Below are 18768 nucleotides of genomic sequence, written 5' to 3'. Positions count from 1 at the left end.
AAAATCTAGACTGTGAGAAACACTATAGGATAAAGAGTCCAATTTCTTCTACAAATAAATTGCAAGGAAAAAATGTATGGATCCTACTGGGAACTTGATTTAAATAAATTGTAAATAAATTCTCCAACAAGACAGTTGGGAAAATATGAACACCGACTACATATTTTGTGATACTAAGAAAATATTGTTAGTTTGTTAGTTGTATAATATCACTGCAGTTAAATTTTGTAAAAAAAAAAAAAAAGGTTCCTATCTTTAGATATACATATTGAAATATTTATAGAGGAAATGATATCTAAGATCTTTTCAAAGTTCTATGAGGACATGTATGTTCAATTGGTCTTTAACAAGGGTGCCAAGACAATTAAATGGAATAAAGAATAACCTTTTCAACAAATGGCGTTGGGATACCTGGATATCCATATGCAAAAGAATGAAGTTGGACTCCTACCTCGCACTGTACACAAGACTTAACTCAAAGTAGATCATAGACCTAAATGTAAGAGCTAAAACTATAAAATTCTTAGAAGAAATACAGGAGTAAATCTCTGTGGCCTTGAGTTAGACAATGTTTTCATAGATATGACACCAAAAGCACAAGCAACAAAAGAAAAAAATGGATAAATTGGACTTCATCAAAAGCAAAGACTTTTGTGATGCACACAGTATCATCAAGTGAAAAGACAACCCATCAAATGGGAGAAAATATTCACACATCATATCTCTGAAAAAGGACTTACATCCAGAATATAAAAAGAATGTTTGCAACTCAACAATAAAAAGACAAATAAAGGCAAAGGATTTGAATAGTCATTTCTCCAAAGAAAATGCAAATATCCATTAAGCACATGAGAAGTTAACCAGAACCATTAGTCATTAAGGAAAATGTAAATCAAAACCACAATGAAGGGCTTCCCTGGTGGCGCAGTGGTTGAGAGTCCACCTGCCGATGCAGGGGATACGGGTTCGTGCCCCGGTCCGGGAAGATCCCACATGCCGCGGAGCGGCTGGGCCCGTGAGCCATGGCCGCTGAGCCTGCGCGTCCGGAACCTGTGCTCCGCAACGGGAGAGGCCACAGCAGTGAGAGGCCCGCGTACCGCAAATAAAAAAAAACAAAAACAACCGACAATGAAATACCACTTCATATCCACTAGAATGGCTAGACTTAAAAAGACAGACAATACACTTTGGCAAGGATGTGGAGAAATTGGAACTCTCATATTGGGTTGGCTAAAAAGTTCGTTTGGGTTTTTCCGTAAGATGTTAATGGAAAAATCCAAACGAACTTTTTGGCCAACCCAATATATTTCTGGTGGTAATGTTAAATGGTGCAGTCACTTTGAAAAACAGTTTGGCAGTTCCTCAAAATGTTAAACATAGAGTTACCATCTGACTCAGCAATTCCACCACAAGGAAGAGAAGTGAAAACATATGTCCACACAAAAACTTGTACACAAACGTTCATAGCAGCATTATTCATGAGGCCAAAAATAACCCAAATGTCCATCAACTTATTAATGAATAAATAAAATGTGGTTATCCATACACTGGAATATTATTCAGCCATAAAAATAATGAAGTACTGATACATGCTGCAACATGGGTGAATCTTGAAACTTCTGCTAAATGAGAGAAGCCAGTCACAGAAGACCACACATTTTATTATTTGTATGAAAATGTATGGAATCAACAAATTTATATAGACAGGAAGTAGACTGGTGATTGTTTACAGATAGGAGGAGGGCTGGGGAAAGGACTGACTGCTAATGGGTAGGGGTTTCTTTTAAAGGAAAGATGAACATGTTTGAAAATTAGATCATGATGATGATTGCACAATATGGTGAGTATACTAAAAACACTGAAATTGTACATTTAAATGGATGGATTGTATAGTATGTGAATTATAACTCAATAAAGCTGTTTTAAAAAATTCTATAAGGAGGGGAAATAAACAGAAATAAGATCAGCTGTAGGCTGGTAAGTGCTAAAGCTGGGAGATGAGTACAGGGGGATTCATAATACTATTACCTCTAGTTTACATTTAGAATTTTCTGAAAGAAAAATTGGATACAACATTTCCTAGAATTTTCAGAGGTGCTTTCCAAATGTTTTCTGGCCTCCTCCAGTTCATGGGCTTGGAGAAGGCCATCCGTCCTTCTAGGTGGGGTGGAGTGGGTTTGTTTTACACATAACCTGAGCTGCTGCTGGCCACTTCCACCATCTTTCTACTCCATTGACCACTCTGCCCACTCACGGGCAGCTTGGCCAACCTCTGCCACAGCCTGGTCTCTGGACCAACAGTGGGCCTCTGCCAGGGCCGTGCCCCCCTCCCTGCCTCCTCCTTCAGACCACTGACCTCTTGTATGTCTTCCCTTCTACTTGTCACCACCAGCCCTGTCAGAGGGGGAAGCCACAGCAGAGCAGCTGGGATCCCAGTGACCCAGCTCTTGCCTCCACCCCTCAGCCCTCTCTGTCCCCCACACAGACTCTCCCAGAGGGTGAAGCTCAGGCACAGTTTCACACATCACCTAGGCCCCCAGGTGATGCTCCCTCTGGCCTCTCTGTTAAGCATCCTCCTCCCTCCGGCTGCTTCCTGTGCTCTCTGTGCTGCCAGCTCTCTTCCAGCAATCTCAGCCCAAGGAAAGATCTAAGCAGTTCTGACTCAAAGTGAAGCTGACTTCCTTCCTACATGGCTCTTGAGCCCTGAACAAATCAAGGGATGTATGTATGTGCACATAGAGGTCCCTGGAGATTTGCCACCAGTTAAAAAGCCCTAGAAAGGCTCTGGAACATTCTACAACAATTAGGGGGTGGGTCCAACCAGTTAGGTAGCTCTGCTTGATTTCTCACACCTGTGTGGTCCCTGACTCAGCCAAAATCCAGAGTTACACGGGTTTTGGCATGAAATATGAAGTGTGGCCTGGAGGAAAGATCAGAGGAGGAACTGAAGTCCGGCTGGGACAGCAGGGTTGGAGAGGAGGAAGGGCCACATGACAAACGGCAGAAGCAGAATTGCCAGGACTTGGTGACCAGTTGCATGTAAGGATTAAGAAGAGTTCCAGGTTGGGGGACCAGGTGAAAGGTGATGTCCTTAGCTGGGATAGAAAAGGAAAGAGGACTGGGTTCAAGTGTGATTGTTGAAATGGAATGCCTGTGAATGCCTCGGTGGGGATAGAGGGGCTTAGCTGGAAACTGAGGTCTAGAGCTGAGGTGAACCAGCAATACTGAGGACTAGAAGCTGCAGGCGTGGCATCTACATCAGGGCTCAGAGGCCTCTCTCAGAGATAGGGTGAACGAATGGTCTGGTCCTGGTTTACACCCTCTGTCCTGGTTTATGCCTATAAACCTATCCCTGTTAGCACCTCCTGCACTCTCAAAAGTGTCCCAGTTTGGATGACAAACTGCCTTCCAGTCACAGCTCTGCTTCTTTCCCGCTGTGTGACCTTGGAGCAAAACATTTCTGCTCTTGGAGTCTCCGTTTCTTTCCTCTGCAAAAGATGGAGATTGAACAGTGATCTGAAATTTCTCTTCCTCTGAGAAGTTGTGTCCATCTTATCTGGTGCCATTTCTCTTGGGGTTCAGGTCACCTGATGTGGGATGTCAGTCACCTCCGAAGAGAGCGCTTGTGTGTGTGTGTTGAGGAGGGATCTCTCTGGGGTACCGAGGCTGAGGACGAGAGTCCGTGGAGCCCTTTCAGCACCAGCCTATGTCTATGCTGGAGCTGTCTGGCTCACGGACTGATGGCAATCGGTGAGAAGGCGCCGGGAACTTGGAAAGTGGGGGCAGATGGGGGCGGTATTAGGCTTCGGCGACAAGCTGGGAAGGCAGTGGGATTTGAAGTTAAACCTAGCTTCAAATCAAGCTGCTACTTGACCTCTCTGAGTCTGTTTGCTCATCAGTAAAATGGGGTTAATTAGGCGGCGTTGCCAGGATGTGTGAAGCTGGAGGTGATATACGTCCTAGAGGCAGCAACCGCTGCCGGGATCGCGGCAGCAGAAGCTTTGGGAAGTGAAGCAGGACCCCGAGCGGGACCGGAGGCGATTCCCGGAGGCCGGGGCACCAGCGGGCGAGGAAAGGGGGATCCGAACACACTCGGCGGGGAAGGGGAGGCCGACCCGCACCACCGACCCTGGGGATGCCGCTTCGCGTCCACGTTTTTCCTCCTGGCGCCCGCCGGGGGTCTCGGTCCCCGGCTGTCACCTGGACGCTCGGGAATGGGGCGGGCGAGCCGGGCGGGCGGGGAGGCGGGCCTTGGCGGCGGCTGCGGGCGCGGGCCGGGGGGTGGGGCGAGGGGCTGGGGGCGGGGGCCGGCGCCCCGCTGGGAGGCCGGCCACGTGACGCCCGCAGCACCGGCTGGGCCGCCAGGCGGGGAGCGCCGCGGCGGCCCCAGGAGGTGGCGGCGAGCGCTGAAGCCCGGGCCGCGCGGGACTGGCCGTCGGGGCCCCGGGACGGCGGCCCCGGGGACGCCCATGCCATGGAGAAGTTGGCGGCCGGGCTGGCGGGCCTGCGCTGGAGCATGGGCGCCTTCCCGCTCGACCTCATCGTCAGCCGCTGCCGCTTGCCCACACTTGCCTGCCTCGGGCCAGGTACCGGGGGTGTTGGGAAGGGCGACTGGGGGGCCATCGGGGACTCTCCCGGGGCCGTGAGGATGCGACCCCTGCCCTCCCGCTCCTCGGCGCGGGCCCCGCGCTGCTCCCGGAGCGCCTCCCCGGAGAGCCGGGGCCCACGAACCGAGGGGCCGCCTCCTTCTGGGCCCCACGGACGGGCACAGGGACAGAAACCTGGGACAGGGACTGGGGCCGGGCCCGGGACAGAGTTCTTCGGCCCAGCTGGAGCCCGGAGCGCGGCGGAGCCGCCAAGTCCGCGCCGTCGGTGTACCCCCTTCCCTCGCCGCCCTCAGACCCCCGCCCGGGCCGCGCCCCCCTCCATCCTTTTGTCTCCGGCCTCTCACCTCGATCCTCCCGTATCCCTTGGGCCTCGGACTCTGTCTTCCCACCGCCGCCGCCGCCCCCCAGCCCCGCTCTGTCCCTCTTGGGACCCTTCTCGCACCCTCCTTTCGCGGCCTGGGGAGCAGCCTCCGGTCCCCGGGGGCCGGCAGACTACCTCTGGGCCTGAGTGAGCGCGAGTCCTCCCGCCGGGCGGGCCCCCGAGCCCCCGGACCTCCCCACATCTTGCCCCACTTCTCCTTGGTGCCCGGGGGCCCGGGCTGCTCTGCTGATGCTTGCGGGCCCGAGAGGGGCGCCTGGAGGCTGCGCCGAGCAAGTGGACCGTTTGGGGGAAGAGGGGCTGCTTGGCTGGGGGAGGGGCAGGAGCCGGGGCTGGCAGCCAGGCCGGGGGTTTTGTGTGTGAGAAGAATAGGGGTTTGGCCCGCGTTGGCACACTCGCTTCCCTGAATGCTAATGGAGCCCGCGGCCACAGGCTCCTCTCCTCTCCCCTCCGCGGGGCCAGCAGCCACTCCTCCGACCCGCGGCGGCGAGGAGTGGGCACAGTGAGCGTCACCGTGTCCCAGGAGCGGGCTCGGTGAGAACGTCTATGCCTGGGCCGTGGGGCAGGGTTGCCCGGCAGTCCAACGTCTTGTTTTCTGGATCGTCGGCGTGTGATGCCGAGACTGCCCATGTCAACAGCAAGGCTGTGTGTGTCTGCGTGTGAATGGAATATGCTGGCCCTAGGTTGTGCCTGGCCACTTCCCACACATCCTCTTTGGCATCTCCCCCACCCCCGGGGGGTCCTTTTTGAGCTCCTCAATCTGGCAGGCCTCCTTTGGGCTCCCTTGACACCTCTGGCACCCTTGTCTTGTCTCCTACTGTAACCCGTTGTAATGGTCAGTTTATTGTCCTTCTACTGGGCTGCAGGCTCCTTGAGGTAGGGCATCCTGCCTAACAAAGATTATGGAAGGAGTAAATGAATGAGGGAATGAGCAACTGGTGTGACGGCCCAGTTGCCTGGTGTCTCTCTGTGACAATGGTGGCTATGGCTGTGGTCACCTTATGTGATCAAAACTGTGAGTGTGAATATGTGATCAAAAGTACGTCTTGAAGTGTTGAAGGTCCCTGTGTGCCTGTGCATTTGGGAGGGGCCCCTTAGTGGGACCATGGGACTGAGTTGTGTCATTGGGGTAATAAGCAAGCCCCTATCACTGTGGGCCAGGTGGCTGTGCTGGCTCAACTACTGGTGACCATGACCCATGGTTGTTGGTGTGTGTCCTGTGTGACTGTGGCCTGCATCCCTTGGAAGGGCAGCCTGGGGCTTAGGAGAGCTCTAAGAGGAGGTTACAGAGTAGGAAAGCCTCCTGTGCCTCAGGTGAGGAATTGAGGAGAAAGGCTCCCCCCTCCCCCCCCCCCCATACACAGGGTGGAAGCCAGGCCCTTCCTGCAGGTCCTGAACACATCCTCCCCTCCCCCGACCAAATGCACACACTTCAGGGAGTCCCCAGCCATCAGAGTAAACCATTTCCCATTTGGTTGGGTGGCAGATATTTATTAAGTTGCGTCTGAGCGGGCTGGGAAGGAGGCATCCCTCACCCACCCTACTCACCAGCTGCAACCAGGAGACGGCTCAAAGGCCTCCTGGAAGCTGGGCCAGCCCTTCTGCTCTCCTGGAAACCGGTGCTGGGGTTGGAGCCTCTGGGGCCCAGGCCCCTCCCGACGGCTTGGCCCCCATGCAGCTTCCCCCAGGGCTAGCCCCCAGCACTCTTCTAAACCCACCCCTCCCTCTGGCCCTCATCACTGTGTTCCAAAGACTGGGGGGGATGAAGGGCCGAGGGAGGGAGAGCCAAGAAGCAGCTTCTCTGAGGTGGCATCAGGGGGTATCTGAGACTTTCTCCTCTCTCCTTTGAGGTCCCTCGTGGGCAGGAGACTGTCTGTGGCAGTGGGTGAAAAGAGAGCCAGGAGTCAGCTCCTGTGAGCCCTGCCGAGTGACCCAGAGCCCTGGGGTTCACCGTGGACGGCCCCTTCCCGGCCCTCTCTGTGCCTCACCAAGGCCCTCCTTTCCTGGCCTAGGAGCCGACTCGGGGGCTGAGAATTCTGCTGGTCTCAGTTCAGGTGGTTCTGAGGCCCAGCTCAGGTGTCTGCTGCTCGGCACTGTCTCCCATCCTCCGTCCTGCCCCACACTCCCCCTCGGCTAGTGTACTGCCCCTTCTGTGAGAACCCGGACAGCCTCCATTCAGCGCCTCAAACTTGGCCTGTGTTCTCTGTTCACATCTCTTCCCACCTCCCCCTGGGCCTAAGGGCTCCTGGAGGGCAGAGGCTGGGCTCATCCGCTGGGAGCCCCTGGCCCCAGCACAGGGCCTGGGACAGCAGGCGGTCCAGTCGAATGATGAATGCAGGACGGAGGCTGGGCCGGTTGCTGGGGCCCCATCGGGGAGCCTGAGCCCTGAGAGAGGGGGCCTGATTCAGCCCCGAGGTCACAGCTGGCAGCCTGCCTGTCCCTTGAGCGCTGCTGGTCTGGGCAGGGGTCACGGGGAGCCGTCCCCGGTGGCGTCTCGGTGAGGAGGTGAGCAGGCCGCCTGCCCGTCCTTTCTGCCCCCGTAATGTTCTCTTTTCTGTCCTTCCTCCTCTGTCTCCCTCTCCCCTCTCAGGGGAGTACGCCGAGGGCGTCAGCGAGCGAGACATCCTGCTCATCCACTCCTGCCGCCAGTGGACAACGGTGACAGCCCACACCCTGGAGGAGGGTCACTATGTCATCGGGCCCAAGATTGACATCCCCCTGCAGTACCCAGGTGTGCCCAGCCAGGGACAGATGGCACAGAGCCGGTGGGAGGTGTAGGCAGGGGGGTAGGGGTGGGGAGGTCTTGGAGGAAACTGTTGGTGACTGGCTTTTCCTTAGAGCCACAGGGGTGAGCAAGGTCATGGCTGGCAGGGTGGTGATTAGGGTTAGAGTTAGGGCCCAGTGGTTTTCATACTGTTTTGTGGAGCCCTGGGTTTCTGGTTGCAAACCTTTGATTCCCATTTTGTTTTAAAATAGACTTGAAACTAATGTTAAAAAAAAAAAAGTACCCACACCCTCCGACTGCTACAAATCAAACCTTAACCCTGACTAGAGACCTTCAGTATGTACCATTACATACAGGTGGTATCTCTGCCTCATTAACACTTTTTGCACAGACCCTCAAAGAGAGTATCTCCTGCTAGGATCCTCTCAGTACTGTGCAACCCAAAGACTTCAGAAACAAAGGGATGCTCAGGCTGATTATGTGGCTGCATCTGCCTGCTCTAATCCTGTTTTTCCCAATTTTTGTGTTAAACTTATTGTTTTCACTGATTGACCTAAGTGAATGTTAACATTTTAGGCTTTTAATAAGATTCTGCAATGAATTTCTACTTTTATCTGTTATATATATGATGCTGATGTCCTAAAGATTTTGTTTGAAGAAAGGATTCTGCTGCTGAAAAAAGAAAGTACAGCCCTTTCATTTTACACACAATGAAACAGAGGGCCTAAGAAGGGAAGTGACTTGCCCAGGGTCACACAGCTAGAAAGCAGCAGAGCAAGGGCTAGCACCCAGGTGTCTTGACTCCTGGGCTCTTGCTTGCTGCCACATCAGGAATGCAGGGTTGTTGTCCCCTGTGTGGGAGGGATGTGAGTCTGGTGGCCCCATCCTGGAGACGCCCCCACGTGAGCCCAGAATCCCACAGCTCCTGCACATTAAACATGTGCTGCGTTTCAGACACTGGGCAGAGCGTTGTTGCCGTTGCGTCCTCACAGCAGCCCTGTGAGGGAGTTTTATCAAGCTCCAGGAGTTAGTAGTTAGCCCAGTTCTGTGTTTAACTACTAACTGCTCCAGGAGTTAGTAGTTAGACCAGTTCTGTGTTTAACTACTAACTGCTCCAGGAGTTAGTAGTTAGCTCAGTTCTGTATTTAACTGCTGCCCACCCCCCAACAAAGGTTGGAATACTTTGAGCTGGGAAGGCTCACGGTCCCTTCCTCACAGGTATGTTGTTCCCCTTCTGGTGCTGCCTGGGTCTCCCCGGAGTCAGTGGGACAGGACTAAACCCTTTACGGGGCTTCTGCTCTTTACAGCGCCCTGTGCACCTTGTACTCCTGTAGCCCCACAGCCCATTTTAAACATGAGGAAACTGTCTCAAGTGTCTTTCTGACCTGGACTGGAGCCCTTGGGGAGACCTGCCCAAGCTAGAAACTTCCCAGCCTGGGTATCTGGCCTTGGTCCAGGGAGAGGTCCCAGGTCTTCTTCTTGGGATAAAAAAAGCAAAGATTGGGGGACTTCCCTGGCGGTCCAGTGGTGAAGACTCGGCGCTTGCACTGCTGGGGGCACAGGTTCGATGCAAAAAAAAAAAAAAAAAACCAAAGATTGGAAAAAGCCTTCACTGACAGAAATATGACTTACTGCATCATTTCGGTTATGTCATTAAAAATCCGGGAAACCAAGGTACAGAGCCTCCTGGGGCACTCCGCGTTCACGGGGCTCCTGGCCCTTTCCCCCCATCTCTTTCGGTGCCCTTGTGTAAGGCGGGTGACAGCTGGGGTGTCGCATCCCCAGCTCCATCTTTCCGGTGGGCCGCTCGGGCCCCGCCGGGATGGGGGCTGGGTGGCCGAGGCCCCCCAGGAGGGGGAGGGGCTGGGCCGCCGGCGGGTTAATGAGGAAGCTCTGAGCGCACAGCTCCGAGCTGATTCCTCCTAATGAATTAATAATTGCGCGGGCAGGCGGGCGGGGCGGACCGCGGAGAGAGCCGCGGGAGGCGGTGGAGGGAGAGGGAAGGAGGGCTCAGGGCGATGCCCTGCGGCGAGTGGCGTGGGGGCCGCTGCTGGAGAGCCGGGTCTCCAGGCCAAGGCCCACCGCCCGGGGAGGCGGGGAGACCGGACTCCTCCGGGACGACCCCCACCCCGCCAGCTCCCCGCCAGCTCCCCGCCTTGCCCTCTGCGCGGTGCCTCTCCCCGCGCGGGCCGCAGACCCTGCGGAGCACCGGGCAGATGCGTCCCTTGAGCCAAGTAGTATGCTTCCACTTTACAGATGGGAAAACAGAAGCCCGTGGGGATTAAATATTTGCTCAAGGCCACACAGGTGGTAGGTGGCAGAGCTGGGATTCAGCCAGGTCTGTCCGACTCCCAAGTCCGTGCATTTACCCACCATTCTTTATGGAGCGTCTGGTATGGGTCAGGTGCTGGCAGGGAGGGGTGACAAACAAGACCCTGCTTCAGGCTGGAAGACCCCGTCCTGTCGGGGCTGCGTAAACGTGCTCTGGGAGTCACGGACAGGGGGGAGGGGCAGGCCAGGGTGGGGCAGGTCCCTAGAACCGCAGGGGACCTCGGGTCTTATGTAGGGGGAGGCAGGAGAGGAAGCTGCCCCCAGTGGGGCTGCAGAGGGAGGAAAAGGCTTCCAGGGGCCAGAGCATCACCCCCGGGAGGTCTACCTTCCTTCCTCCCGGCAGCGATGACCGGTGCTGGGCTCAGGCTGCGGCGGAGGGGGTGGTGCCGGCTACCATGGTTACATCGATCTTCCCTGCCACATCCTCCCCCCCGGCTCTAGCCCTGACTTGGCTCCAGCTCTCCCCACAGGGGGCAGTGGGCACTTCTCCCTGCCTGGCTGCTTGGGGTTGGGGGGTTTGTGTGTGGATATTGGGGAGGCGACTGGGTGAGGGACGGGGGCTACTTTTCTTGGATGGTAGCAGATCTGTGACTCCTGCTTTCTGACCTGCAGATCACTGTTCCTTGCTAGGTCCCCTCCCCAGTTTATCCCTGCTGCCCTCTAGGGCTGTGGCTCATCCGAGGCCTCTTCCTACCAGGGTCTCAGAGTGGTTGGGGAAGGCTGGGGGATGGGACGTGGGGTATGTTCCCTCCAGCTTTCTCCTGGGCACTTCCCCCTCTTTCTGGGTTGTCACTTTTCCTGCTCATAGATGTTGATGCTGCAGGCTCTGCCCCTGGCCCTCTGCTCTTCATACTCTGCATTAGGGAGTGGGTGTCTCTATCCGGGTTTCTGGTTGGGCTTTGGGGGCTCCAAGAACCGCCCCCCTGTACTATATACAAAACGCTTTTTTGTGTGTTCCTGCTAGGGGTACACTGTGGGATTTCTCTGGGAAGAGGGTCCCCAAAGGGTCAAGATCCTCTGTTCTTCCTCTTTCCTGAGCTATCTTGCCTGCCCCACAGCTGACGCTGCCTCCTGTGGGCTGGTGACCTTCTGTCTGTTACTTCTGACTAGGCAGCCTCAAGCGCTGCACCCACACGCTCGCCTGCCCTAGGAACACCCCCTGCAGGGCCTCACTTGGCCTCCCCAGTTTGGCCGGTGCTCCACAACTCGTTCCTTCCAGGGTTTCAGTTTTGGTTAACAGCTCTGCCGTCTCCATTTCTGACCAGGCTGGTGACCCGAGTCCCTTCCTCCTCCACCACCTACTCGTCAGTCTGTTGAGTTTCTCACCACCGTCTGATGCGGCTCCCTACCTCGACAGTACCTCTTGTTCTGCTCATTTTTGTTATTCCCTCAGTTGCTGCCCTGGCTCTTTTCCAGAACTCGTTACTGAGTTATTTACCTGAATGGTGTCCCTGTTATCTTTATAGAGTTCAACTTTGATCTTGATCTTCCCTTGCTCAGAACACTCCAGGGAGTTTCATTCTTACGGAATAAAGTCCTACCATGTGGCATTCAGAGCCTTTCATAACCCAGTTGCTGTCTGCTTCACCCCTGTCATCACCCCTCTCAAGTCCTACCCTCCAGGCACTCACCACTTGGGGCAGGCAGTCTGCTTCCGTGACTCTGTCTTTGCTCATGCTATTTCTTCCATGTGGAATGTCCATTCTGTAAAACTCTTTTCATTCTTATGATCCCCTCAGACTGCCAGGCAGATTTCCCCCAACTCAGTGGTCTTCTCACTCTTTTGTCATGAGTCTGGTGTAGCATTTGTCACATCCTGCCATCACACACTACATCTGGATTTCCTTGTGGGCAGACTCTCTTACCCAGGTTTGCACACCCTGTTGGGGCAAGGCTAGTGTCTGGCACATAGTGGGTGCTCCACAAATGTTTGTGGAATGAATAAATGAATGGACTGTGACTGCAGCAACCACCAGAAACACTACAGAAGCTAGAGTCACCTTGTCTTCTCTCAGCTTATACAAGACTCTCTTCCTTTTGTGTAAGGGCTAAAAAGAGGCCATCTGTCCAGATGCCAGCATGGTTCACAGCCTGTCTTTGTGCTCACATAGGTGGGCACATAAAAGATGTGTGGCCAGTGAGGTTAGACAGTTTACACAGAGGGGTGTCAGCTTTACGGATTATCATCATTCTTTAAAGTCTGTGTCTGCTGGGGGCATCTGCTGAGCCAGCCAAAACATAGCCCTGGACTGTAGGTTGGGAAGACCTCATCCAAGGGAGGAGGCTTTGCTGGGCTCAGATCAGAGGCCTCTGGGACAATGGGGCTGGATGTTGGATCAGAGGAGGATTTGGGAACAGATTAGGGGTCAGAGTTGCTCTCCCTGGATCTCCAAAGACTGGGGCTGGGCCCCTGGTCTGCCCATTGCATCAGTGTGGGTTAGCAATCCAACGCAGATACATAGAATGCCAGATCCAGGTGGGGCCCAAGAGCATCTGCTCCAGCTTCCTCAGCTGAGGACTCAAAGCCCCAGAGAAGGGAAGGGATTTGTCTAGGGTCATAGCAAATCAGAGTGGGGCTGGGACCAAGCTAGGAATCAGCACCCCCAATGCCACACTAACGCTTGGTCCGAGGATAGCTCTGTGTCCAAGTGTTTGGGTTTGCACTTGGGTTTCTCTGGGCAGGCAGCTGCTAGCCTTATCACACACCCACAAGCTGTCCACTGGGTGAGGGCTGGGCTCTAGTTGCTAGGAATCTGTGCTCCCCTCCCTGCTGAGGCTTGAATCAGCTGACCAGCTCCTTCCACTGGTGCAAACCTGCCCTTCTGACCACCTGAGTTCCAGAGAGGCTGGCTGAGATGAGGGGAACAAGGGGTGGGGACAATGAGGCCTCTCCGGATACAGGCTAGGCTCCCAGCGAGCAGGCCCACCCTAGCAGCAGCCTGCATTCCTTCCTGTGCAGGGAAGTTCAAGCTCCTGGAGCAGGCCCGGGATGTTCGGGAGCCAGTGAGGTACTTCAGCAGCGTGGAGGAGGTGGCCAGCGTCTTCCCTGATCGCATCTTTGTGATGGAAGCCATCACCTTCAGTGTCAAGGTTAGTCCTTTCTGCACCAGGCACGGTGCCCCCAGGTTTCCATTATCCTCGGGGGCAAGCCTGACCCTGGTTGGAGGGTGGCCTTTGAGCTCTAAGAGGTAAAAGTATCACACTGTGGCTTCTGGCAGCCCCTTGAAAGCCTCTGGCTAGGTGTATGAACTTCCTGGAGCTTCCTGCAAAAGGTGGGGAAGCAGGAAGTGTGTGTGGAGGGTCACGGCCTGACTGGGAGGTCTTTCAGGGCAGCCGTCCTCAGCCACTGGTGGTGGTAGTGTAGCTGTGGGGCACACAGTGCACACGGTCCCCCACTTATGTACAGGCGGTTCTTGCCTGTTTATAAACCCTCTGCTTATCCATCAATTCATTTCTTTTCAGAGTAGTCTTGTTGAATAGGTGGAGGATTGTTATCGCCCTAATTGTAAAAAATGATAACAAAAGTTGCCATATACTGAGTATTTTCAAAGTATTTCATTGTACATATAGTCTATTTAATCCTTACAGCAATTCTTCCAAGTAAGAGTAACTAAGGTCCCCGAGAGGTAACTCACTGAAGGCTGCACAGCCACCACGTGGCCCCTCCAGGATGGAATGTCCTCAGTCCACTGCTCTTGATCTGGTCTTAGCCCTGGGAAAGGCCCAAGAGGAGCGCTGTCCTCCTGGGTCCCGTCCCGGTGGCTTTCCCGGCGCTCTGGCTAAGGCCTCCCGCCGTTTCTGGGATCCCCAGGTGGTGTCAGGCGAGTTCAGTGAGGACAGCGAGGTGTACAACTTCACGCTGCACGCCGGCGACGAGCTCACTCTCATGGGCCAGGCGGAGATCCTGTGCGCCAAGACCACCAAGGAGCGCTCACGCTTCACCACCCTGCTGCGCAAGCTGGGCCGGGCCGGGGCGCTCGCCGGGGTGGGCGGCGGCGGCGGCCCGGGGGGCACGGGGGCCGCGGGTGGCAGCGGGGGCGCCAGGCCCATCAAAGGCAAGATGCCCTGCCTCATCTGCATGAACCACCGCACCAATGAGAGCCTGAGCCTGCCCTTCCAGTGCCAGGGCCGCTTCAGCACGCGCAGCCCGCTGGAGCTGCAGATGCAGGAGGGCGAGCACACGGTGCGCGCCATCATCGAGCGCGTGCGGCTCCCGGTGAACGTGCTGGTGCCCAGCCGGCCGCCGCGCAACCCCTACGACCTGCACCCGGTGCGGGAGGGCCACTGCTACAAGCTGGTCAGCATCATCTCCAAGACGGTGGTGCTGGGGCTGGCGCTGCGCCGCGAGGGCCCGGCGCCGCTGCACTTCCTGCTGCTCACCGACACGCCGCGCTTCGCGCTACCGCAGGGCCTGCTGGCGGGGGACCCGCGTGTCGAACGCCTGGTGCGCGACAGCGCCTCCTACTGCCGCGAGCGCTTCGACCCCGACGAGTACTCGACCGCCGTGCGCGAAGCGCCCGCCGAGCTGGCCGAAGACTGCGCCAGCCCGCGCCGTGCGCGCCTCTGCCTGCCCGCGCCCCCGCGCGCCCTCCGGCCCGCCCGCGCCCCCGCCTCCGGCCCCGGCCCGCCCGGCGACGGCGACCAGGAGTACGTGAGTCCCGACTGGGCCAGCGCGCCCGAGCCCGCCGCGCCGCCCGCCGAGATCCCCTACGAGGAGCTGTGGACGCACCAGGCGGCCGAGGGCCTCGCCGAGGGCAGGACCCGGCCGCTCCCGGGGCCCGACCTCATCTCCTTCGGGGCCGCCGGGCCGCCCCGCCTGGAGTCCGAGGCGGCCCCGCCTCCAGTGCCTCCCAAATCCGAGGCGGTGAGTGGACGCCGTGGAGGCGAGGAGGGGGGAGGCCGGGCTCTGAGCTCTGTGGGCCCCATCCTCCAGGGAGGTGGCCAGCCAGGGGTCAGGGTTTGGGCTTGAAAAGCTCGTTCTCCTGGCCCCCAGCCTTGGCATCTCGGTCTCCAGCCCCCGGAGTGTATGACAGAGGGTGGCCGAGGTGGGGAAAGGGGAGAAAACAAGGAGGAAAGAAACGCAGGAGCATTTGTAGTAAGGGATACCAGGGACGGTGGCATTGGGAGTTGTGGGGACAAAGATGCCAGCAGGTCCCCAGCCTCAGAGAATTGGGGATGAGCCTAGAACAGTGTTACCCAGAAGGTTCCACAAGGAGTGGAACAAGGAGTCCTTTAAGTTGTCCAGGGTAAAGAAGTTTCTATGGTGACGTAAGTCTAGAAGAAGTAGCCTGTGATGCCCAGCCTTCCCCCTCCTCACTTTGGAGCTGCAGAGTATTGGTATAATAAAGGCTCTGAGAAGTCCTGCACGAAGGTAGCCCGTTTATCTGTGTTTAACACAGAATTTTCCAACCGAGCTTGTCCACAGACTATGGACAACACCTATGAACATCCCATGGAGTCCACTTTTGAGTGTCTGACCTATAAGGCAGGGAGCCAGATGGCAGATACTTTTCCTTCCCTTTCTTCTCCTCATTACACGTTTTTCTTCTTATTTCTCTCCTTTTCCTTGAGGAGGGAATATGTCTACTTAACTGATTGTTTTTTATCTACTTCTCTATTTTTTCTTACATTCAAGATGGATTTCCAAGGCCACAGGAGACAGTGTATGTGTTGTCGGCTCTCGATGAGGGAAACGGGCTGGAGAGACGAGAAGGGGTGGGTGAGGAGCCGGGGTGTAAGGCAGGGCAGGCTCTTGGCAAAGTGGGGCAGTGTCAGTCCCACACGCCGCGCTGGCCCAGCTGCCTGGGGACCGGGGGTGGCGTCATGGCCCTGTGCTTGCAGGTGAAGGAGGAGTGCCGCCTGCTCAATGCCCCTCCTGTGCCCCCCCGAGGTGGCAGTGCCAGTGGCCGGCTCTCGGGCAGTCCCCCGGTGCCCCCGCGCTTCCCCAAGCTGCAGCCTGTCCACTGCCCCGGCTCCAGCCTCTCCTACTACTCCTGTGGCCTCCGGGATGGGTGAGCCCCTTCCTCCTCTTGGTCCTGGGCCTCCTCAGGTGGACTGAAGCAGGGGAGGGTGGGGAGGGGCGCCAGTGCTGAGGAAGAGGAAGACTTCAGGCCCGGGGTTCAGGGGTTCTGAGGTTCTGAGCAGTACCTGAGGGAGGGGGCCCTGGGGGCTTCCTGCTTCAGTTCGCTCCTCTCCTAAATGATGACAGTTGGTTGGGAGTGTTGCTCTGTTTCCCTCCAGAGTGGGCTCTGCCACAGGGTGGAGTGCTCCTTGCTATTGAAAATTTTCTATGCAATTCAGTTTAGTTTAATTTTTCCTGGGGAGGGGGGTGCCGGGAGAAAGAATAGAGCAATCTCAGAGGGCCTCAGGCCTCGGGGGCTGGGGTGTGGGCCAGCGCTGCTGAGATCGGAGCAGCGGCCTCTGGGACCTGGTGGAGCAGTGGTTTGCTGTGTCGTGTGTGTGGCCCTGTGGCGTTTCCCTCTTGCTGTGCTTACCCTTCCATCTGTGTCGGTCTCTTTGCCCACAGGGCGGGCTCCCGCAGTGGCAGTGGCTCTCCGTCACCGGATACCTACTCCCTCTATTGCTACCCATGCACCTGGGGAGACTGCAAGGTGGGCGAGTCCCCCAGCCGCCCACCCCCGGGACCCCTGCCCTCGACTACGCAGCCCAGCCAGGCCTCCCGGGCCCTTGTAGAGCCCCTGAGCAGCGGAGCTGCCTCTCTCTGGGGGGCCGACACCTCAGTCAAGACCTACCACAGCTGCCCGCCTCCATTCAAGCCCTCCCACCCCCAGAAACGCTTCGCTCCCCTTGGAGCTCTGAACCCCTTTTCCGGGCCTGCCTACCCCACAGGCCCTTCAGCCGCCTCCTCTTCTGGGCCCACAGCCAGCTCAGGTCCCCTGGCTACCTCCAGCCCCGCTCATTCCCCAGGCCCGGGCCCTCCAGGCCAGGCCTGTTCGGCTGCTGCCTCCTCCTGCTGTCCCACCTCCTCCTCCTCTTCCTCTGAGCGGCAGACACCCGCCCTGGAGCCCTCTGATCCCTTTGAGCTGGGCCGGGGCAGTTCTCCAGAGCCGGAGGTGCTGCGCTGTCAGGAGCCCAGAGCTGGGAGGGCTCCTGGGCCTGGGCCTGGGCCTGGCCTTCTGCCACTTGGACCCCCCAAGGCCTTTGAGCCTGAAGGTGTGGTGCTGCGGCAGGTCCCCGCCCCCCTGTCCCCCGTGGCCCTGCAGGGGCCCGAAGCAGGCAGAGCACGACTCCTTCTCAGCCAGGGGCGCCTAGAAGGGCCTCCGGCCAGTCCCCGGGATGGGGCCACAGGCTGGGGCGGCCGGGATGCCTCCTCCTGGCAGCCCCCCGCTGACCTGTCTGCACTCTCCCTGGAGGAGGTCTCGCGAAGTCTGCGTTTCATCGGGCTCTCGGAGGACGTGGTGAGCTGCTTTGCCCGAGAGCGCATTGATGGCAGCATCTTCGTGCAGCTCAGTGAGGACATCTTGGCAGATGACTTTCACCTCACCAAGCTGCAGGTCAAGAAGATCATGCAGTTCATCAAAGGCTGGCGGCCCAAGATCTGACTTCCCAGCTCGGGGCTGCACAACTGGAATTTTAGCCCGGAGGCCCTGGGGGGCCAGCCCTGGGTCTGCAGGGTGACGGCACTCCCAGAGTGGGGCCTGCCTGCAGGAAGAATCTATGCCAAGACTGAGGCTGCTAAGCAGCCACGGAGAGTGAATCCAGGGGAGACACACTTGGAAATGGGGTCCTCTGGGCCAGAGCCCTGCATGCATCTTGCCTTTCAGTGTGCAGAGTACGTGGGGAAGGGGCTGGAGGCACCAGTGCACACCCGGGCCTGGTGACACACTGCTGCGATTCCCACGGGGGTTCAAAAGCAGGCCTTCATGGTGACCTAACAGCCCCCTCTGTCTTGCTGTAGAGCTCCACTGACAGCTCGCACTTCATAGCTTGTAGGTGCAGGCTGGAGACAAGGGAAGAAGATGGTCCATGATCTAAGCACAAATTCCCCAAGTGCCCGCTCTCCTCTGTGCTCTGTGGGCTTTTGGCCGAGCTGCCCCAGAGTCGGGGGTGCCCTCCTTTCCCCTCCGCTCCGCTGTGTGTTGGGCCCCTGGCCCTGAACACAGGTGTATCAAGTACAAGCCTGTGCCACCACACCTCAGAGGCTCTCCCTGTGGGTTCTGGTTCCTGGGTGATGGCTTTGGAAGAGCACAGCTCTGCTCTTGACCTGCTTATCTAGTTAGGGAGGCAGGTGCTCCCCCACGTCTCCAGCGCACTGGCTTCTGCCGCGAGCTCACCGCAGCTAGCCCTCCATCCTGCCTATTGGGTCTGGTCCACGAAGACTCTGGCTCTGTGCAGGAGCGGGTGGATTGAGGGCAGCTGCTCCCTGATTCTCGAGGCAAGTGGCCTCCCATCACTCCCAGCGGTCTCCTGCCCCATCACTTGAGCCTGGCAAACACACGGTGTCCCTTCCTGGTTTTCTGTCACCGGCACAGGTGGGATGGGGAGGAAAGAGAAAGCACGATGGCTTGGGAGAACCTGCCTTTGTCCTCCCGGAGCTCAGTCCTCTCGCACTTGTTCGCCTGCTTCAAAGCAGGTCTTTGTGCCCTGTATGTCGAGCACGCTGATCTGCCAGATCAGAGCAGGTTGGCTGTCGTGTCCGACCCCCCACCCCCTGCCACCGTGCTCGTCCCCGTCTCACCTACCAGAAGCACTAATTCTCCTGGTGT

General features: G+C 57.1%; 1 protein-coding gene across 1 annotated transcript; it reads left to right on the top strand.

Annotated features, from left to right (window-relative positions):
- Nucleotides 1-4474: 4474 nt before the first annotated feature.
- On the top strand, nucleotides 4475-17604 carry GAREM2 (GRB2 associated regulator of MAPK1 subtype 2; the record flags this gene model as incomplete). Its single annotated transcript, XM_079721286.1, has 6 exons — nucleotides 4475-4586; nucleotides 7577-7717; nucleotides 13002-13132; nucleotides 13854-14906; nucleotides 15884-16053; nucleotides 16569-17604. 6 exons carry the CDS (start codon nucleotides 4475-4477, stop codon nucleotides 17602-17604), a joined length of 2643 nt encoding a protein of 880 aa, XP_079577412.1.
- Nucleotides 17605-18768: the final 1164 nt, after the last annotated feature.

The sequence above is a fragment of the Hyperoodon ampullatus genome, assembly GCF_949752795.1.
Source record: "Hyperoodon ampullatus genome assembly, chromosome: 15".
Classification (NCBI taxonomy): domain Eukaryota; kingdom Metazoa; phylum Chordata; class Mammalia; order Artiodactyla; family Ziphiidae; genus Hyperoodon; species Hyperoodon ampullatus.
This window is presented reverse-complemented; position numbering and strand designations above follow the sequence as displayed.